General features: G+C 39.1%; 1 protein-coding gene across 13 annotated transcripts in view; it reads left to right on the plus strand.

The window, feature by feature from the left end:
- Positions 1-22214, plus strand: part of Sox6 (SRY-box transcription factor 6) — a 550414-nt gene that overhangs the window by 353994 nt on the left and 174206 nt on the right. For all 13 annotated transcript variants that reach the window (XM_050143185.1, XM_050143186.1, XM_050143179.1 and 10 more), the window contains 2 exons: positions 9952-10124; positions 12829-12897. In XM_050143185.1, the coding sequence (XP_049999142.1) occupies positions 9952-10124; positions 12829-12897 (242 nt within the window). The remainder of the gene's footprint in view (positions 1-9951; positions 10125-12828; positions 12898-22214) is intronic.

The following is a 22214-nucleotide window of genomic DNA, read 5'->3' on the forward strand; positions in this document are numbered from 1 at the left end:
AGTTACATAAGAACACGAATTTTCTTTTTCATATACATGCAAAATACAATAATTATACAATTGATATATATGTTTATGAATCAGGTAAACAAAACATAAACTAGGATAAAAATAAAATGCCTCTACTAAAAACTGTCCAGAAGACTATGTACATAAAACTCTTAGCACAAAACAGTCACTGTGGAAATCTAAACTGGACTACTGTGTGACAAGTGAGTTGGGCTAGGTCAGGAGCTGTCCTGACTTACATTAGATAAACTGCAAAATCACCTGGGAAATGGGCATACTGTGTGTGTGTGTGTGTGTGTGTGTGTGTGTGTGTTTATGCTGACAGAAATTGTTCCAACCTTAGTGGTACTAGGTGTTTTCTCTGACTTTGCCAGGTTTCCCTATGCAACTTCCTCTTGGCCAGCACTTACCTTCATCTGCAGATGCACTGCATCCAGGGCAGCAGCCCACTTGACACTTGACACATGCAAATATTTGAGAAGTTCTCAGATTTTCATGGGTGTTGTAAATATTGTATCTGGAATGTTAGAGAATGCCGGAGAATGCCGTGGCCTGCATAATCATTGTGTCTGGGCTTGGAACCAGGAGGCCATATGTTGTTTGGGGAGAGGAGTGTAGGCTTAGGAAATAAGTACATAGAGGGTCTTCCCTATGAGCCAGGCTGCTCGATTCTTGAAAAACTCTAGACCTTCCACTCAGTGTCAAGATCTGTTTTCACATCCATGACATGTCAAAGTCCAATCTGCTAACGTCTTTAGCTATTTGATTTCCTATTCCAGCCTTTAAACTTATTTTGCAATAAAACTTTAAAGAGAAACTGTATTTTTTTTCTTGAGACCAGAGAAACAGCTCAGTGGTTAAAATATACTGCTTTTGTGAAGGACCCAAGTTTAGTTCCCAGCATCCTTGTTGGGTGACTCACAATTGCTTGTAACTCTAGCTCCAGGGGCAGGGGGTCTTTGTACTCAAATGTACACACACACACACACACACACACACACACACACACACAATTTAAAAACTCTTTAAAAGGATAACAAATATAAAACATATCAGTTGTCTGTTTCTAACACTTACCTGGCATTAAAAATGCTTGGTGGGTCCAAACAACATTGTTTTTCACTTCTGCACAGTCCCTGATTAGATCTCAGCCCGAGTGAGGGATAGTAACCTTGACTCTGGACAATGTGGATTCAGATCCAGTCAACTGCTTTGTGAGTTGGTCAAGTTATTTAGCTGTTCATCTAGCTATGATCTAGCTGTTCTCCTGTGAACTGAACACAGCAATGCCATGTTAAGAGTGCAGACTTCGTAATGTAACACATAAGTGATGTTAGACAAAGCACCCTTAGTAAGGTCTGCCTGTCTGTCTTACTCCCTGCTTCCCAGCCTCTAGATGTGATGGACTGCCCAAAGAAGTCAAGTCTGCAGCACTTGATGATTGAAACAAAACGTGCCATTGTTCTTCTCCATAAAGGAGCAGAGACTTCCCTGTTTCTGAAAGGCAGTTATTATTTTTTATGTATATGTTATGGAGAAATAGCTATTGCCCATCACAAACACCTAGCAGTACTGTCATGGCAGCCTGTCTCCTGCTGAAGATGAGATGTGTCAGGATGCCTTCATTTCCGGACCCCAAAATGGTTGGATAATAAAGCACAATGGGCTGATGCCCAGCTGTGAGGTTGGGAGCCCAGATGGCAGAGTTCCATGGATTGTTCTTGCTCAGTTAGGATCTGAAACATGAATAGACCTCAGTTGATCCAGGAAACACACTTCCTTTTACAGTCAGGAAGAAGGGACGCTAAGGAGAGGTGAGTGTGCCTGGCATAGACAGAAGACTGGTCTTCGTTTAGAGAGGACCAGGGTCTTCTTGTCTCTTGTTTAACAGATTTGAAAGACATTTTCAATAAGATTTATTTACATTTTGAAAAGGAAATTCTCATATATTTAATAAAAAAGAAAAAAGAGAAAGAAAAAGAAAGAGAAAGAAAGAGAAATAAATAAATGAAAGAAAGAAAGATAAAGAAAGGAAAGAAGAAAGAAAGAAAGAAAGAAAGAAAGAAAGAAAGAAGAAAGGAAAGAAAGAAGAGAAAGAAAGAAGAAAGAAAAGCCTCTGTCTCAATCCATGAGGCCAGCTTCCTGCATGGCACCCGTGAAGTCATTCCTAAGAGCACAACTGCTGCATTTATTAAACTTTTTATTTACTGAGGAGTGGATGGGAGCATATGGGAGCCATGACAATAGCTGACTGAGGAGAAACAAAGCAATTCCAGTGTTCTGCTGTCTTGAAAAAAGTCATTCAGGATTTGCTCCTATTGGTTCAGCTGTTGTAACCAAAGCCTGATAAGATAATAGAGGGCTTTGTGAGTTTTTTTTTTTTTCTTTTCTGAAATCCTTTATCTTTATGATGCACTGGGGCCCTTAGAGTAGAAAGCTTTTAAAATTGCTGTTGGATTCAGGACTCAATTATCTGCTGGTACCCTGGGACAAGGGTTCCTTTCTCAGGCAGTCACCACAAAGTAACTTTTATCAAGGAACCTTCTGGTGTGTTGTGGGTCTCCTCAGCTCACCCTGTTTATTTTTTTGTTGACTTTTTGATGCCCTATTTTGTGACATTTAAAAGAAGATTCCATGAAAAAAGGCCAGGGCTAAATGATGTACTGGGCTTGTGAAGTAGCAACATCACAGCCCATCTGATGTGAGCTGGGATGCAGTGAGAGAAGCAACAGTTTGACCAGGTTATCTGAGGGCAGAAAAGATCAAATGTGGCTTTCTTCTGTGACTGGCATTGTGTTTTTAGCTTTCCTCTTGAACAATGTCCATTTAAAAACAATTAGACCTTCCCAGGGAGTTGATTCCTAAAAGCTTTTCTTTTTAACATAATTTAAAAATCTTTTTTGGATTATTGGCTGAAATCCTGGATTGATGTCACTTTGGAATTACTGTTAAGTGCTTTAAACTTTTTAGGACTGATGTGGAAAAGTCTATTTTCATCGGACCCTAATCCAGCGTCTCTGCCCACCCTCTCCATCAGTCCAAGCACAGACATTTTTAGCTGTGGATTCTTGTAATTTCATTGTGATGTTCTATCAATTCTGCTAAAGTAACTCGGGCTCGTTAGGTGCTGTTACATGTTAGCCCCTTGGACATGCTTCAGATACTGCTACTTGCTATTGGTTTTATTTGGCTTTGTCAATTTTGCTTTGACAACACAGTCCCTCATTTTATTAGAAATAAAAAGCATACAAGGAAATGCACAGAATTTGATTTAGCTGCACTCTTTTCTGTCTCCGTCTTTCTCCCTCTCCTCCCACCCCTCTGGCCTTTTCCCACCTTTTCTCCCTTTATCCCTCTGCCCTCCCTCCTCCTTTCTCTTCAAGGATCTCTTTCTCTTTCTGTCTCTTTACTGCTATGCACATTTCTGCATTTTCTTCCTACAAAAATTTAGCTCTCAGGACTCTAGTGATCTGCTTCAAGAGAACATGTATTGAGGGGACGATCTATGGAAACCCCTGTGCTCTAGAAGGTACAGGCATGGGATTATTTGAAAAGAAGTGAGGCAAGCCCACATCCAAAGTGGAGCCCTCCTTATATTTCCAATGCCCTGCATTTTCTAGTGCTACGAATTTTAATTACATGTGTTTCATGTGGGCAAAATTAGCTAGCAGATTATGGTGCTAACTTTTATGAACTGATGTGTGTGTGTCTGTGTGAAAGGCCTTTAATTTAGTCTTAAATATGACTTTTGATTTCCATTTTAATTAAAATTTCTATTTTAATGTTTTATCTTATACCAAGAAAGAAATTATCCGTTTCATGTAAATTCTTACATATTTTTGTGTTTTTTCTTTGGTGTTGTACATGAAAATAGACTTATAAAAGTTAAAAATTAAATTATCTATTTTAGTTAATTTTTCAAGGTTCTCCAGATTCTGACCAAAAAAAAAAAAGGTTAGAGGGCTCCTTCTGAAACTGTTATCATAAAAGATGGTATTTGAAAACTTTTGACGAGGGAATTTGCCACCATATTTACATTTTGGAAAGTGTTTCCTTATTTACACACTATTGACTTCCTATTGAGACTCAAAATTTTAACTACAACTGGTAAAGAATTCAATGGATCAAATTCAGGAAATCTAAAGTCACTGGAATAAAGGCCCCTCAGAAAAAAAAATGTGTCAATTTTAAAGGTCTTTCCTAACTGAAGACCATTTTGTGATAGAGCCAAAGGTTAATAAAATCAGTAGTGAATGTAGCAATTTTACAGATAAGCTATTCACAACAAGTGTAGTTACTTGAATAAAAAGCTAATTCATTTCTAAAATACCACATGCAGTAGCAGTGAATAGCTGCTTTTAGGTGCTTTCCAGAGGAGGGTAAAATACAGAATCGCAGCACTCTTCTCTCGCCGCGTCCCCGGCTGCCTGTAAATTGCTGTGAATGGGGCTGTGGGCTGACAGGCTCTATTAAGACAAACTGCCTTTCTCATCGGAGAGATAAAATAAATCAGGTGTTTAGTCAAATTAAAATACTTCAGCTAGAGCAGGCCCTGGGGAGCACTGATCCACCTTACTAATCCGAGAGAAACTCAAGACAGATGTGGTTTGGGGATAAAGATGACCCCATGGAAGAAAACAGAGAAGAAAGAAAACAGAAAGGAAACCTCATCCTGCAGCGCGCAGCTCTGCCTCTGCAGTCGGAGAATAGATAGGGTTTAAAGTGGCGTGTCAGGCACACCCCGTGTGTGACATACAATAAAAGCAGGCACACTGACTTGGAGAAAGGCTATGTACAGAAGCTTTTTCGCTGGCTCCCTTTTTGTGGTTTATGAAACACCTCTGGCTTTGTGTGGGAGGCAGAGGAGGCTATTTCCTGGCGATGCATTTGAGAGAGTCATTTCAAGATAGTCTAAAGATGTGAAACAGATGGCGCCAGGCTACCCATGACCTCTGCTGTCTCAGTGCATCCTTAGGCACCACTGTTTATTTCTCTTCTATCTATCTATCTATCTATCTATCTATCTATCTATCTATCTATCTATCTATCTATCTATCATCTATCTATCTATCTATCACTTTATATCTATCTATCAAATTGATTTTGTCAAGTCATAAAACATGATGTAGGGTAAGATTTTTCCTCATCTCCTTAAATTAATTGAAGAAGTGTCCTATAGTCTTTTGCTACCTTCACAAGCCCTGACTGTATTTAGGAGTCCCATGTGCTCCATTGGCTGCCTCTTCTCCCACTTTGGCCATTCTAGTTTCTCTGTAATAGTAGAATCTTAGTTCAACTAAATGTGTTTGGGAATGAAATAAATTAACTCTCAGGTTGGCTTGATCACTATGATTCACACCTCTTATTATTTCTATTACAGCAAGGTAGATAAACACTTCATCAATTTACCAGAACTATCTATTAGCATAGGTTCAAATACTGATCTTTAAATTAATTGTGCCAAACTTATACAATGGGTATGGAACATAAACACCTCTGCAACACCTATGCATATAGAGAAAGAACATAAGCTATTGTATTGTTTGAATGCATTGCTCCCTGATCTGAACTCAAGGGCTAGCTACATGGCTATACATAGGATTTCTCATTCTCAAGGAATTTTAGATATTCTATACTAGTACATTTCACCCAGGGCCATTTGTTGTGGTTTATAGCTATATAAACATCTATTTTCTGCTTGTCATCTAGCTATCACCCATCACACATCATTTATATCTATTTAGCTATCATTTATCATCTAGCTATTACCTGTCATCTATTTCTATCTATGTATCATTTATTATCTACCATCTTCCTCTGTCTACAAATTATCTATCTATCTATCTATCTATCTATCTATCTATCTATCATCTATCTATCTATAAATAATATACATTTCTATCATCTATATCAATCATCTATAAATTATTAATCATCTATCAATCTATTGGATAAGTTTTACTTAAGTTTAAAAATAGTGATACTATTATATGAGTACCTAAATCCTTAAATTATAAATGTTACTGTCTCTTTTTATTTTCCTTAAACACCTGGCTAAGTCTAATGACAGAGTTTTTTTTTTATTTGATAAAACAATACTAATGAATTGTCTTTTAGCTCTGTTAATTTTTTTTAATTAAATATAATTTTTTATTGAAAAAAAATTTCTGCCTCCTCCCCGCCTCCCATTTCCATCCCCGTCTCCCTTTTCCCCCCTCCTCCCTCTCCTCTCCCCCTCCCCCTACTCCTCTCCCCCTCCCTCTCCAGTCTGAGGGGCAGTCAGGGTTCCCTGCCCTGTGGAAAGTCCAAAGTCCTCCCCGCTCCATCCTGGTCTAGGAAGGTGGACATCCAAACTGGCTAGGCTCCCACAAAGCCAGAACATGAAGTAGGATCAAAACCCAGTGGCATTGTCCTTGGCTTCTCAGCAGCCCTCATTGTCCGCCATATTCAGAGAGTCCGGTTTTATCCCATGCTTTTTCAGTCGCAGTCCAGCTGGCCTTGGTGAGCTCACAATAGATCAGCCCCACTGTCTCCGTGGGTGGGTGCACCCCTCGTGGTCCTGACTTCTTTGCTCATATTTTCCCTCCTTCTGCTCCTCCTTGGGACATTGGGAGCTCAGTCCGGTGCTCCAGTGTGGGTCTCTGTCTCTATCTCCATCCATCTCCAGATGAAGGTTCTATGGTGATATGCAAGATATTCATCAGTATGGCTATAGGATAGGGTCATTTCAGGTTCTCTGTCCTCAGCTGCCCCAGGAACTAACTGGGGACATCGCCCTGGGCACCTGGGAGCACCAAATCTCTTGCCAACCCTAAGATGGCAGTTTCGTTGTCTTCATACTCTGTAAAATGATTCAGTTAAATGTTATTATTCTGTAAACTTAGGTCTATATAGCAGAGTCACCTAAGCATTTATAGATAGCACTGTTGGCCTCACCTTGAATGAGAAGTTGTCATTTACACACTATCTTCAGCTTCTCTGTTTGCCAAATGGAAGGAAAAGAGAAATAAATGAAAGATTTTTGAAAAGGCTTTAAAACTGGAGAAAGTAAAATTTCATCTTCACTGTGAAATATAAACATAAATCCAAGTTGCGTGCCTTTGGTCCTTGCCCAAAAGCTTAATAAAGTGTCTTTGGTGCTTTGTTAACCAAGAACAGTGTAGGACAGCTGTCCTGGTTTTCAGCAAGCCTCTGAACTCACCTCATGTAGTTATGTATAAGAAGGAAATTAGTGGATTAAGGATAGGACACAATGCATAGGCAACAAAGCATGCATACTCTCCATGGATTTCTGAAATTTTTAGCCTTTTCTCCACATCACAGTCAGAGCTACCATGCTTAAAATGTTAGTGATGTTTCATTATTCTTAGAATGGAGAGAAAACTCATCAAACATGCTCTATATGAACTGGACAGAGTGACATTTTCCTGCCTCTTTAGCCGCATCTGGTATCCTCCTTTCCTTTATTTTCCTTGTTCATATTTGATCACCTTTATTTAATCTCTGAAACACACCAAAGCCCATATACTCCCAGCATACACAGGCATAGCCTAGCCTATATATATTTTTTTTTCCTTCTGGGAAGCTCTTGATCACCCACTACTCATGGCCCTTTAGTTGTAGTTCCCTTTCCATGGCAATGTTTCATTTTTTTCTTCAAAGTTCTTTGATCAAAAGCCATTACCACTCTTTACCTAGTTAATTCTTGTTCTTCTCTTTAAATTATTGATTTTCTATGGTTCCTTCCTTGAACTTAGATCCAAACTTGGGTTAAGCTCCCTTTAAATACTTGGTTTGCTTGCAATTTGTCCATTGTAGTTTACATTCAGACGGTGATTATTTGCTATAGCACCTGGCACATTGCTCCCATCCAAAAGGTGTGAATTGGATTGATAACAAATGAAATCAGTAAATAAATGAGTTTCTTAGTTTTCTTGTATCTTCTCATTTCTGCACATAGTGGATCTTTTTGTGCTTTTAAAGATACTTTTTGGTTTCCTTTGGCAACCTACATTTATAGGTTTCTTATTTAATATTTCTGGGTTAAGAACTTCTTTTTTTAAACCAAACCTAAAATTCTACTGATGAAATAAAAATCCGTTCTCCTTCTTTAATGATCTCCAAGTGCCATTCCTGATTCACTGTATATTTTCATAATCAGTGTCTCTCCATTTTTGTATCTCATTCTTGTCTTTTAATTTTGATTATAGATACTCTTTCAGATCAGTTCTCCTTGCAGGGACACAGGGAGTTCTTCTTTATTAAGGATCTGAGTTGGTATTAAAAATCCAAAGGTGTTTCTAACCGGGTTGCTCTTCTGCAGCCATCTGTCTTCCCCTGAAGGGATCACATGCCAACAAGGGCTCGCCAGTGTTCTCTGAAGGCACCTTCTTCCTAGGGGCCACTCAGAAAGTAGAGACATACATAATTAAGATATTTTTAGCTTCTTTGGTTGTTCCGGTGTTTTCTTAGTAGGCATGGGTAGGGCTTCACAGGGCTGAAAGTCTCCCCTTCCACATTCACAAAAATCAGCACTCTTCAACCCCTTTGACAGCTGCTGGATCTTCCTGAAAAGCTTTCATAGCAAAGGTCTCCTCTTTATAATGAAACCGCTGAGGCTCCAACACAGTGGCTGCGATCCTTATCCTACACTGTGGTAAAATGCTCTAATTTAGATTCACAAAAGGATCCTGTCCCCCTTACTTAGGAGAGCTGTGCAATTTGTCCATAAAAGACTGTGCAGTGCCATTAACGCATACCGTAAGTGCTCAGCATCTTTGCGTTCATTAAACTACACATCCTTATGCATAACCTTTCCAGCTTCTGAGCTTGTTTTCTTCCTTCGACGAGTGACAAATGGCAAAAGGGCGAGGGGGCCCCCAAGCAACATTTTTGCCTTTGAGGACTAATGTGGAAACTTTAGCTTGATCCCTAGTCAAAAACAAACCCAAACCAACCAACCAAACAAACAACAAAACCTCAATACTTTCAATACTTTCTTACCTAAAGCAGCTTTGATTCTCTTGAAAACTTATTCTATGGCCAAGAGAGTGACCCCCACCTCTGTTTAGACAGACCATTTGACAATAGAAAGCCTTTGAGGACAGTGACGAGGAAGCTCCTTAGATACTGTTTAGTAAGCACCTGCTGTATCCTTCCTAGCTATTGATACTGAGTCATTGAGGAGAGGGAAGTTATAGAACATTAAAATATTAAAGTTTTTGAATTTTAGTCATAATTATAGAACTTTGTTTTCTTTTTAAACGTGTTTGTTAGCACATATTAGTTACACATAGTAGGGTGGTTGTCACACCATTTTCACACATGTGTGTGGTGTATTTTGTTGATACTCGCCTCTCATTACACTCTGCTGTCCCCTTCTGCTGGAGTTCATGTCCTTTCCCTTCTCAGCTAGTCTCCCCCACACCCGTGTTTTCTTGTCTTTTGTTGTTGTTGTTGTTTTTTCAAATTTGTCTTTGTTTGATTATTTTTTGGTAACCCAATGACTTTAGCTAGGGCTACTTCCAGAACATGGGTAAAGGGTCATTTTCAGAACATGGGTAAAGGGTCATTTTCAGGAGTTGGGGCTCCTTATTCGTAGCTACACCACTGAAGAAAATCTCTCTCCCTCACAGTCACCATTAAGTACCTATAGAAGCTCAGATTTCTTGGTTTGCTCAAAAGATAGGTGTGTCATAAGAAGGAGTAGATGGGTAGATTGTTCTGCTTTGGTTTTGGTTTTAGAGGGAGGGAGAGTCTAGGTGACAATATGGTTCTAAGCATGGACAACACTAACTACATCACAGCACACATGCGCTCACAGTGACTCATAGTTACTGTCCCAGACCCTTGTCTAAGGGGTTCTCCTAAACTCTGCTCTTCTTTCTCTGATTCCTTCAGACATTCCTCAAGCTTGTGAGATTTCTTCTCGTTTTCATTTAGGTACACCTGAGAGCCTAGCAGAGAAGGAACGCCAGCTCTCCACCATGATCACCCAGCTGATCAGCTTGCGGGAGCAGCTCCTGGCAGCGCACGATGAACAGAAAAAGCTGGCAGCCTCACAGATCGAGAAACAGCGGCAGCAAATGGACCTTGCTCGCCAACAACAAGAACAGGTGAGGCTGGCAAAAGGAGCCAGGGAGCTGGAGATGAGGTGGGGTGGGCGCCAAACTCCCCGAGCAATCACACTGATTGGTCTTTTTGTTGTAGGCTTTCTTCAGAATATAAAACCAGGAAAATTTAAAAGAAGAAAAGGAAAAGAAAGAAGGGAGGAGGCAGGAAAGGAGGAGGGAGACTTCTAGAAATCAAGTCTTTAAGAAAACTGAGGGCAAATGCATCCGAGCTAAGGGAACATCCTAGCTAAGCAGACATGCCTTTTGGAAAGTGTGTGACTTGAATTGCTTAGGTATAGTAATCTACAGAGGTGCCCAGCTAATCCCAGTGCTGCCGCAGGTTCTCTCCGGGCCTCACTTTCCTCTCTAGAAAAGAAGGGACTATCTTCTGGAGAAACATGGGACTTTTTAGCTCACTTGCCCAGTGATTCCTCCCCCGCCCCATACAGCTCATTCCCGCCAGATATCCCTGTCTGGCTTATGCTTACTGTCCAAGGTAATTATGACTACTCTGTCCCTCCTCCATGAAGGTCGGATTGGTTTGGGTGGTGAGTTAGTCACTTTCTAGAGTGCAGATAAGTCACTGAAAGCAAATCAGTTCATGGCTCCTTAAAGGACATGATTGAGTCAGAAATGAGTATGAAGAAAAGGTAGCAGAGTTTAAATGTATGTCTTTTAGAAAATGAACTACTTTTACAAATGATTTTTTTTGTCTCCCAGAGTGTATAATATAACAATGATCCTTATAGCATGGTCTCTCATGCCCTAGATCAGACAGACCCAAATTAATGTGCAGTTTTTAGAAATCTGACATTATTACTGGAATTATCTTTTCAGTTAAATGTATTTTACAGGGATATATAGAGCAGTATATGCTCTGTTGATTTTAATGAGTTGTGACGTCTGGTATTTTATATGCTTGAGTATTTGCCCACATGTAGGAATATGGACTCAGCCCCTAATGGAAAATAACATAAAGGAACACTGTAAAAAATCAGAAGTTAGAATGTCATTTAGCCATCCAGAGATGACACAGTAATTAACTATTGACACTTGTGAATAAGCTAGCACAAATTAATCTTGACACATTTGCAGACGAGTGATATCTTACAGTGAACACTTTGTAATTATATTTCAAAATGAAAATTAAATGACACTTAAAACTAGGTTGTCATGCTCAATGAAGCGAGCATGTAGCTCAACCGATTGGCAAATAAAATTCCGAGTTTGAGCCACATGGTGCTTATGTACCATACTTCACTGTGTCAAACCCATGTGTGGAGAGTGGATGATGGTAATTGAACTGTGGTGTTTCCGATGCATTTCTAGGCAGCACTTCATCATTTACGAGGGACCATCAATATTAGATGCCTGGTGGTGTTTCACCAGCTTGTAAAGAGGAAATAAATAGTCAAGGGTTCCAGTGTCCATACCTAGAGCTACAGAGTGAGTGGTCCGTTTCTGATTTGAGTGTTAGCAAGCCCATCCTAACCTGGTTAAATACTGTTTTCGTTGGGCTGTAAGCTCTAGGGAAGAGAAATCCCAGTTCTCAAACTGGAGTCACTTAGAGGCCCCAGCATTATATTTCCAGTTTGAGGCAGCTGTCATCAGCCCATGGAGCAGCATCAGGAAGTCTCCCTCTGTGTTGTCATATGCTGGATGACATGCTTGGGTATTTCCTGGGTTCTAGGGGAGGGAGTGTGACAGGAGGATGTACACAGGTGGGCACTGGAGCCATCCGCACTTATTTGCACAGCCAACACAGCTTGGTCTAGAATCCTGGCTTTTGGAAATAGGTAGGAGGAGGAACTCTTAATCACAAGCACTGTGGAATTTTGTCCTCCTGGGTGCTATGCTCTTGGGCTCTCCATGTCTCCTTGTTTCACAGTTCATGCTCTGGAAGAATCCTGTTTAGAGCCTAAGGCTATGGTCAGTTGTAAGGTGGGCAGTGAGTGGGCAGACAGGGAGCACCTGAACTCTGACTTCTGGTTAGTTAGGCAGCAAGCTCTGCCTTCTTATGGAAGTCTTTTGCCATCCTAAGGGGCAGATGTGATCTCCAGTAGGGTTTGAATTTCATGACTAGCATTTCTTTTTATAGACCAGATAACTTTTCCAGATGCTGAGTTTGGTTGCTGTGTAAAGCAAGGAACAATAATACCTGTATGCAAATCCTGTATAATAGAACAAGTGCATCTCTGTCCTAAAAATGCTTTGTAGGTCAGAGAATGCCATCCAAAAAGCTATTTTTTTGTTTTACTGTTTACTATGTTTTTGTGTCCCTCTGAGAATATTTGTTAGTGTACCATGTCAAATGACATAAGTAGACCGGTGGCGCATTAGGAAGCCCATTGTTGCAGATTTTACTTTTCCCAGCAAGGCTAACCTCTGGACAAAAGCGGTCAGGGTTCTCCTGTTTTATTCTGGAAGGATCTAGTTTCCAAAGTTCTGTGGTTTCCAACCAGTCAATGTAAACTGAGGAGCTTGCTCTCAGAGCACAAGACTGTAATTTGCAACTTTGGGTAAAGTAGGAGCACCCCATTGGCTCAGAATCCCCTCCTTTCCTCTCTGGTCGCACTGCCTCCATCCAAAGGGAGTCTTTCATATGGAGGAGCAGTAAAGCGTTTGTACAGTAGTAGGAGAGACGTGGAAGTAATGGCAAAGGTGCAAAGCATTTCATTTTAACCTAATGGAACTTTATTTCTGATAGATCGCAAGACAACAGCAGCAACTTCTCCAGCAGCAGCACAAGATTAATCTCCTGCAGCAACAGATCCAGGTCAGTGTGTTTTATTACCTCATCTGATTACCCAATGTGCTTCTCCTTGAAAATGGAATTTAAGGTGTTGTAAATGCACGACTGTCTTATCAACAGTGCCAGTGTGTCTGTTATTCAAGGATGATGCGGTACACAGTTGTTGTCCAAGGGGACGGCCAGGTGGTGGTCACAGCATTCTCTGGTATGGTATATGAGCAGAATACACTTACCCACCCTCCTCAACCCTGCCTTCTTCCATTTGCCCTAATGCCACCAAGCTAAAACTTCCTGGTTTCCAAGGCAGCATACATAGATGGCTGTTTTCACTGCTAAAAGCCACTTTCTGCTTTGTGTTTTATTATGTAATAGGGTCACGGAGAGAAGATTACTTTTATTTCCTCATTAGGACTGGTTGGGTCAATTCTGAGAAGAATCTGGGAAAAGCCTGGTATTAATTTTTTCCTTAGCAAGTTCTAGCTGCACTGTCCTTGGATGGTAAGGTAAACAGACTGAGAAATGAACAGTGGTCTGTCTTCAAGGGACTTACAATCCAGACAGAAAAAAAAAAAGGTTCTGAATAATTGTAACCTATTTTGGAGAAGTCAAGTCATTATTTTTATTTATTTATTTTTTTCTAGTGGCAATATAAAAATGTGCAGTTCATTACAGGGTCTGCAAAGGGAAGGGGATGGTCTGATTTATGTTGTTCCTTTAGACACTTAATGATTAAATCAACTAACAGCTCTTTCTTATAGGTAGGGAGAATGCCTTCTATTTCTGAATAGAAACCTAAGTGTGTGAATTGTAGAAAGTGCTAGAATAAGGCAATGGTTGTCTAGATTAACCTGCAGAACATTCATCCCAGAGCTATGCTTTGCCAACCATAGAATTCTTCTCTTATTTGTTGTATGTTCTAATCTGCTGGAATCTAGCCCACTACAGCTGAGCCAGTGTCTTCTGAGGCTTCTCAGCACCTTTACTGAGGCTGAGCACCTTTACTGAGTGCCTTCTTGCACTCCCAAAGCACCAGTGACATAAACTCATAGTTCCTCTAATGTTCTACTCTATTGATGAATGCCAGTGATTTTAACTTAGATCTTTCCTTCATTTTGTTAATCATTCTTAGTGTTCTGGGCACGGTGACTACACTGAAAATTCCAACAGTGTCTGAAGAGGTACCTCTCTTCAATTTAGCTTTTTGTTTGGGCAACTTCACTTTGAGGATTTAGCTGGAATGTGTTGTCTGGTTTTGTCCCAATTCTGTATTCTATATTCAAATCCACATTTCAAAATCAAGATAGAATGTCTTTTGCATTTTGATGGTCAGGCTTCACAATTAAATCTGGGAATAATTTCTCATCTCTTTCATGCCTCATGCTGAGGTCCTTAATTACATGGCTATCCAGGTGTCCCCTTGTCTGCACTTGTTAAAGTTTCCAGTGTATTTCCTACTCCTGGGGTTAAGATTTTTAGTCTGTGGTTTCTTACATGTTTCTCTAGCTTTCTCCAAGAACTCAGGGGTGTTAAGTAACATGATAAGTTAGTTCCCTTTCTGGACTCTCCTATAAGGGTATGTATTTATGTATTTCTAATATATTCTGCTTTTACATCCAATGTTATTTTTGCAACTGACAGTCTTGATTGGCATCTTTCCATGCTCCTGAAAATCTCAGATGAATAGCTGTCAGTTAGTAGTATTTTTATGAAATAGTATAGTTATTAATTACATATGGTTTCATTGTTGTAACATGAAATTGATGTGTTTTAAGTAAATATGGGACACAATCTTAAAATATTAATCTGAATATTCACTTTAAGAAGATAGAGATCCCATAGCCCAGCTGGTAAAATGCTTGGCACGCAACATAATGACCCAAGTTTCATTCTCAGGACTCTATTTAGAATCCCAGCACTGGGGAAACAAAGACAGGTATACTCCTAGGGTTTGCTGGCTAACCAGATATAGCCTCAGTGGTGTAAGCTCTAGGCCAATGAGAGACCCTATCTTAATAAAATAAAATGGATAGCGCACAAGAAATAGCATGCAAGGTTGACTGTTAGCCTCCACAGGCATGCGATACACGTATATGCACGTGTCCACATATGTATCCACTCAAACATACATATGCGCGTGCACACACACACATTCACACACACACACATACACACAAAGAATATAAACTGTTTTCTAATAGATTTTTAATTATCTAATTTTGACACATCTTTACTTATTTAAATTTTTAAAAATCTAATCAGCAATTGAACTCAGAAATCAAGTTATAAAATAGCTTAGATACACAACGTCAGTGTTAGACTCGTTTTAGGGATTTAGATTTCTTTCTAACAAGAATCCGTGCTTTTCAAAACAAGAGAACAGTAAGGCTTATGTTTACTGTTCCTTCTGTCCTGGGCTCCTGCTACATGACCTATCTTGTCAGCACTTATCTTATCAGCGGGAGACCATTCTAAGAATATTTCAAATGCTGAAAACACTCCTTGCACAAAACATATTTATCTCTGACACTTACAAAGCAAGTTTTGATATTCAACCTTTCAGCTAGTTCTTTGGGAGAGAACATGAGTTAGCTGTATTTTTAAAGATTGTTTCTCACCAGCCATAGACATAATCTGATTTATAAGATTACAGTTGGGTTAATTTTAATGTACTTTTGGAGGGAAAATGTGAGATTAAAAGCTACTTCAATAATACTTTTTAAAAAAATTCACACAAAGGAAAATATGTTTCCATCTTAAACAGAACTAACCAGATGATTAAAAATTAAATCTAGCCCTTTAATGTTTTCTTTTTCTGAGACAGAGTCTCACTATGTAGACCAGGCTGGCCTAGAGTTTAGAGAGATCAACAGTTCTGCCTCCCTAGCTCTGGGATTAAAGACCAGCTTAACTGCTTTTCATAAATTTCCCAATGACTCCAAAGGCAATTTGAAAGGTTTAACACTTTTAACCTTCTACAATCTTAGTCTTAAAACCTGTTAGCCCACATGTTCAGCAAGAATTGCCCTCATAATCAGATGTAGGTATTAAGTTGCTATATTCAAGGTTCTAATTTAGTATGCTAATTTGTTTTTCAATTGGCAAGCTTTAGCAGAAAGGGAAAAGTGTCTAAACTCTCTTAACAACTGCATACAAACACATCTGGACCTGTTTTAAGAGCAACAAATGAAAACTTCAATGATTTACCCAAAATGAAAACCATAGTCTTTCATTAGAATTAGGAAAAGACATAATTGAGATGGTATTATAAAAGTTCCATGAGAATTTTCTTTCTAATCATTCAGAACCTATATGTGCAATTGAGATAATTTTTCCTTTATATTTCCTCTTTGTGCATATATATATATATATATATATATATATATCCACACACATACATATATATCATAATTTTTCTTGGTGGATACTAACTATACTTTTTAAAAGATTCTTCTAAGACTGTGTAAATAGAGTTAAAAAATAAAATGAATGATTTTGTGAACTTTTAAAATAGTTTTCTTGATCTAATGTTTACCATTAAAAAAATCAGGATAATGACTTAAATGATAATTAACACAGTTTAATGTTAACAGATGCTGTTGCCTGATGAACTCAAATCCACTTGTGTCTACGGGGGAGCTGGTGACCCCTCAAAGTTGTTACATACTAAGTGAATCTCCTCAATGGAACCCAGGAAAAGTCAGGCATGATTTATATTCCCAGGGCAGCATGACCATAAAATGTAAAGCTAAGAGCTCATGGAATGTGGGTCTTCCTACTTGCCAATGTTGCTTCTTGATGCTGTACTTCCAAAGGAAGATACTGGCTTCAGTCATTTCAACCCACCTTCCCTAAGAGCTGCACTGTGGTACCTCAGCCAGTGTTCTGAAGCACTTTATGCTTGAGTTATGTGAACTGACATACAAAACCCACTTTTGATGTATCAAATTGTTGTTATAGTGTTTTAATCTGTTAGTCAAGGGAAGGCTTTATTAGATGGAAAAACATGTTATAAATCCAGATACCTTGATTTCCTTATGCATTTCTTCATCTAGTCTCATTTGGCCATATCTTAGGTTTGAATCAGAGAAGTCCTTCTTCATGGATACAATATCCTATAATGTGGCACCTGCACCCTGTCATTAGGATTACATTTAACGATGGCATCTCATGCTGCAATTTCATCTTTGCAGGAGAGTCCAGCTCATTAAAATAACTTCGTGGAAAAAAACATCCTTACTTTTCCCGAGATGTATGGAGTTACCCAATTATCAAAGTCTTTTCAGACTAGGGTATAGAGTCAATCAAGTGGTCTGACTTCAAGACTGACTAAAGAATAGTCTCCTATGGATGAACTGACTGCTGGGGGTTTCCTAGGCGCTTGACTTTCTGGACAGCAAGAGCTGATGTCAGTTCATGCAACATATCTTCTTGAGTAAAACTGGGAAACTTGGAATCATTATCTCTCTATTTTATGATAAATATCCAAATGATTGCCCCCATCCATCATTTCAGATACATGTTAGGTTGGAACTCAATCTATAGAGAACCAGAAACAAGTGCCATGCTGTTTCTTTCCAGAGACTTTGTTATGCTGGAAGCTTCTCTTTTAACTGCTGTAGGACCCAAATTGTTTTTCAGCTATATTTCATGAAAGATTTATTCTTTTATTAGGAGCACATGAATATTTAGTATTTTCATATCTAGTATTTTCTAGTTTAGTTATTCCTACATGTTGTCATTGTATTTCATGTACACATTACTTGTGTGGTAGAGCACCAGCAAATGTGTGTTCTCCCTTCCTTGTGAGTTAATCAGAGATATACAAATACTCTAAGCAAGAACATGATTATCTTAAGCAATCAAACGTGGTGGTTTGAGGCAGCCTCTGGCTTTGAGCTAAACTTTGCCTGTGGCTCCCTTCAGCATGATTAACTGCAGACATTTCAGGTATCTGCTGAGCAGGATAAAGGACTACCTTTGTATGTGAAGTAGTTGTCTAGAGATCAGAAATAATTGCTTTGTACATTAGCCTTCATGGCCTGCTTGACCTGGTTAATTAATTTTTTGCTAGCATAAAATAATAGATATATATTTAAGGATATGCTTCATCGTTAAGTATCTAATTGACCTCTAATTTTAAGAGCTGGGCCTTCCATTTATTGTCTTTCCAAAATGGCTAGAGCAGAGCACAGTTGAGAGCTGGCTTCCACTCTCAGGCCAGCTTAGGTTTGCATCTCTTTTCTAACTGCATTTAGGGTTGAGAAGCAGAAGGCAATTACAGGGCTCCTGTTTGGGCTCTAGCAAACAGTCTAGTTCTGTGTGGTATCGATCGGTAATGGATCTCCTTCCAAAAGCCTCGGAAAAAAGCAAATAAATCCATCGAAAGCAATTTGATACTTCTATTGGCATTGTACATGTGTCTGGTAGTCTCTTGCCATTGCAATGAAATAAACAAAGCTTAGAAGTCTAGGATTAGCCCCCAGCTTCAGCGAGCCCTTAAAATATCTTGTAATTCTATCTTCAATCATGAATTAGCCAAGAAAAACAGACCCTCTCTCCTCTCTCTTTCTCTGCTGCGTGCTGTTTTCAGTTGCCCACAGGCAAGCTGTGGTGATCTTCTTTGGAAGTTTAAAACCAAGATAAAAATGCAAATCTAATTATTTCTTTTCTGTAATATAATTAACTTTTAAAGTAATGATAGATGCTCTATAGCCTGCTTGAAACATTTTAATAATGAAGTTTCTAGATTATAAAGAATAGGTAAAGCTGCTGTAATTTATGAATTGCAAGGACCATAAAAAGCTAAAATGACAAAGTCTTAAAGTGGTTTAAAAGTATACATGAATCACTTTAGATTGTTTAGTTTTGAATGGGTCTAGAAATAAGAAGAGCATAGACAAGTTCCTATGAGATGCTCTGCAGACTTAATCCACTAGCTACTTACTTTCCAAATGTGGCCTGTGCAAAGCTGTTAGGCAGGGGAGAACTGAAGGTTCTAAGTCTGGTTTTTCCTGTGTGTGTTCCTCCCCTCCTTTACCCTGTCAGGTCTACACATCCCTATCTCATCAGACCTGGTCACCTCTCAGATCCTGGATCCCCAGTTTCCCAAATCAGAGATTCTGAAAATTCATGGAAGCCAGAGGCTTTGCTTCTTACTTGATATTCAAGTACTAGAAAGTCTCCTCACCTCCTAGGTAGGGCACGAAGCTTCCCAGTGGGCAAGATGATTCTGGTGGTTATCAGCAGGTGACATCACACAACGCTGACTTGGTCTTATAAGAAGAAGTTCACTTTCTTCTGTTTGTTTCTTGGTCCTCTTTACACTGAGTGTGTAGTTTTGTATAAGTCTTGAGTTAATCTCATCATCCTCCTTTGTGTGTGTGTGTGTGTGTGTGTGTATGAGAGAGAGAGAGAGAGAGAGAGAGAGAGAGAGAGAGAGAGAGAGAGAGAGGAGGAGAGAGAGGAAAGACACAGGGGTATATGACAATAAAGGAATAACATAAGTATATATATTTCTTCTTTTCTTTATTGTCTTTTTTGGGGATGAAGTCTCACTGCATAGCCCATACTGGCCTTGTACTGGCAGTGATTCTTCTGCCTCGGCTTCAGAGTGCTACCGTTAAGAACAGGGGCCACCACATATCCCCTCTGATTATTTCCTTATTTATTTCCTTCTAGAATATTTAAAAAAACACATACTTTATTGAATCTGAGCACTCAGTCCTTGATAGTCAATACTTTGACCAGTTATGAGAGACTGCCCACTGTAAAAATAAGTTTCTCTGACCAAAGTTGAGAGCAGCAAAAATATATGAATATAAATAAATACTTAGAAGGCAGTTTGAAAGAATGGCCATTTAACAAAACAATGCTAAGTTCCCTCACTAGGTTCAATGACCTTCTTTGTCAAGGACTTTTGACCTGGTTTATAATAACAGCCTCAAAATCAATCAGATAGAAGTTTATTACTCCATAATAATTATGCCACTATTTTACATATTGCCTAGCATGTTGGTATTGTAGCATGCAAGGTCCGGTACTGGGTTGACCATTGGTAGCTTTTCCAGGAGCCTGAATAGCACCCTCTAGCACGGTGGAAGCTAGCCAGCAGGGACAGAGTTTCCTGCTTAGTTCAATAGAGATTACATGTTAGTGGTTCTTAATCTTGTTTGCACTTTGTCATTACATGGAAGACTTCTAAAAGTACTGACATCTCATGCCCATGTCAAATACTTTGATTTAATTATTCAGTTAGGGTACAGTCCCAGCATGGGCAAGGCTAAAAGTTCTTTGTGTATAATTATAATAAAAATTGAGAAGTGTTGACCTGTACATGGTAATATGGATTACACACTTAAATGTGAATTCTAATTTGCTTAGATTTGCTTTCTCTATCCAACTATCCAGCCATTCACTCACCCTCCCACTCACCCACCCATCATCCACCCATCTATCAATCTATCTGTCCATCTATCCATCCAAAAGTGTAAAGGATTGGGACATAGATTAAAAACTAAATGAGTAGTTAAAATATACTTTTATCTTTGGTCACAGACACTTAGCTTCCTAGCAACCTTAAACAGACTCTGTATAAAGTAAATAACTGTGGCTAGTTTGACTTTTAATTTTTGTAGCAGTATATAAGGAACACAAGAAAATGATGGTGTTAGATGTATGGTTTTAGGAGACAGTACATTTAAAAATGAGATATGGTCTATTAAAAGGGACAAAAAACATTTAGTGATATTTCAGAGACTACCTGGCTTATTTTTTGTATTGTTTTAAACAGATTTTTTTTAAACGAGCAACATGAACTATTCCTCGCTCTGACATATTCTTTATGGGCTGGATAGATGGCTTAGCAGGTAACAGTGCTTGCTCAACAAGCATAAAATCTGAGATCAAATCCCAGCATCTACATTATAAGCTGGATGTGGACATGCTCATGCCTGAAACCTAGCTTTGTAAGTGGTGGAGACAGGAAGATTTTTGGGACTTGCTGGTCACCAGCTAAATTCCAAATTCACTGAGATGCCCTGTCTCAAGGGAGTAGGGTGCAGAGAGATAGAGCAGGACACTCTGTCCTGCTGTGATATATTTATATATGCAACTGCATACCAGATATGCGTGTATATCACAATACTACATTTACATATGTACTCATTCAAAATTCTGTTTATTTAATTAGTTAATTAATTTTGAGGTGGGGTCTCATGTAGCCCAGGCTACCCTATAACTCCCAATATAACTGAGGATGACAACGATGTTCTTGTTTTCATCTCCTGAGTGCCGGGATTGCAGGCATGAGTCACCAGGCCTTGTTTATTTGATGTTGGGGATCAACCCAGGGCTTTGTTTATGCTAGGTAAGAACTTTACCAACTCTGCTACATCCTCAGCTCATTACCTGTTGTTTTCTTAAAGTGTTTAAAATTATAAACCAATTGACTACACTTTAACATCCATGACAAATGCAGAAGTCTAGGGACATTTAAATCTACATTCCTGCCCACAAAGCAACCAATCTGGATTCAGGCATGCTATATTAGAACACGGGCAACTGGTACAGATTTTGGAGATGATTGAGTCAGGATGCAGGTTCCAATCCAATCAATAATTAGTTTTGTAGTCTGTTTTACTATTTATTAGCTGAGAGACAAGTTACTTTAGATCTATAGGCCTGTGTTTCCTAATCCCTAGAAGTGGATGATTATGGTACCTTACAGTAGTTTTGAGGTTGGAGAAAACTGTAAAAGGCCCTAAGGAAGCCCATGCTCAGTATCTGTGTCCATGCTATCATTAGTGCTGCTTCTGGATGATGGGTGCAGGGATACTTTCAGAGCTCCTAGAGGAGAAGCCGGTATGGGCATATTCTGTGTAGATACACACATGCGCATTCAGAACTTACAAATTAGTAATGTGAATATAAGATAATCATTATGTAACATTGTAATTAATTATTATCTTCATATCGACTAGAGGCAAAGAAAGAACAACTACTTCCTTTGGTTGCCAAATGAGAGCTGTTTCCATTGTCACGGAGTAAGGCTTATCAGGCATGCAGAAATGGTCAACTGAGAATTAGTTCTGCCTGGAGATGATCAAGAGGGAGCAGGGTATTTTATTCTGAAAAAACAGGGTCTGATTCTTAGCTCTCACACTAAAATAGGCCTTGTTATCAGATCGATAGTGCTTGAGAAATTAGGATAGTAAATGAACCTTTCCAATTTATTTTATAGCTTTTTAAACACAGATGAAGTTGTGCAGTATGGCTACCAGACACGGAAGACCTTGTCTAACATAAAGTTGTTGATATAAATCTTACATGTGCCATCTCCCATA

Source organism: Alexandromys fortis, unplaced genomic scaffold (genome assembly GCF_014885135.2).
Source record: "Alexandromys fortis isolate MF-2015 unplaced genomic scaffold, M_Fortis_MF-2015_v1.1 scaffold_45, whole genome shotgun sequence".
In the NCBI taxonomy this organism is placed as follows: Eukaryota; Metazoa; Chordata; class Mammalia; order Rodentia; family Cricetidae; genus Alexandromys; species Alexandromys fortis.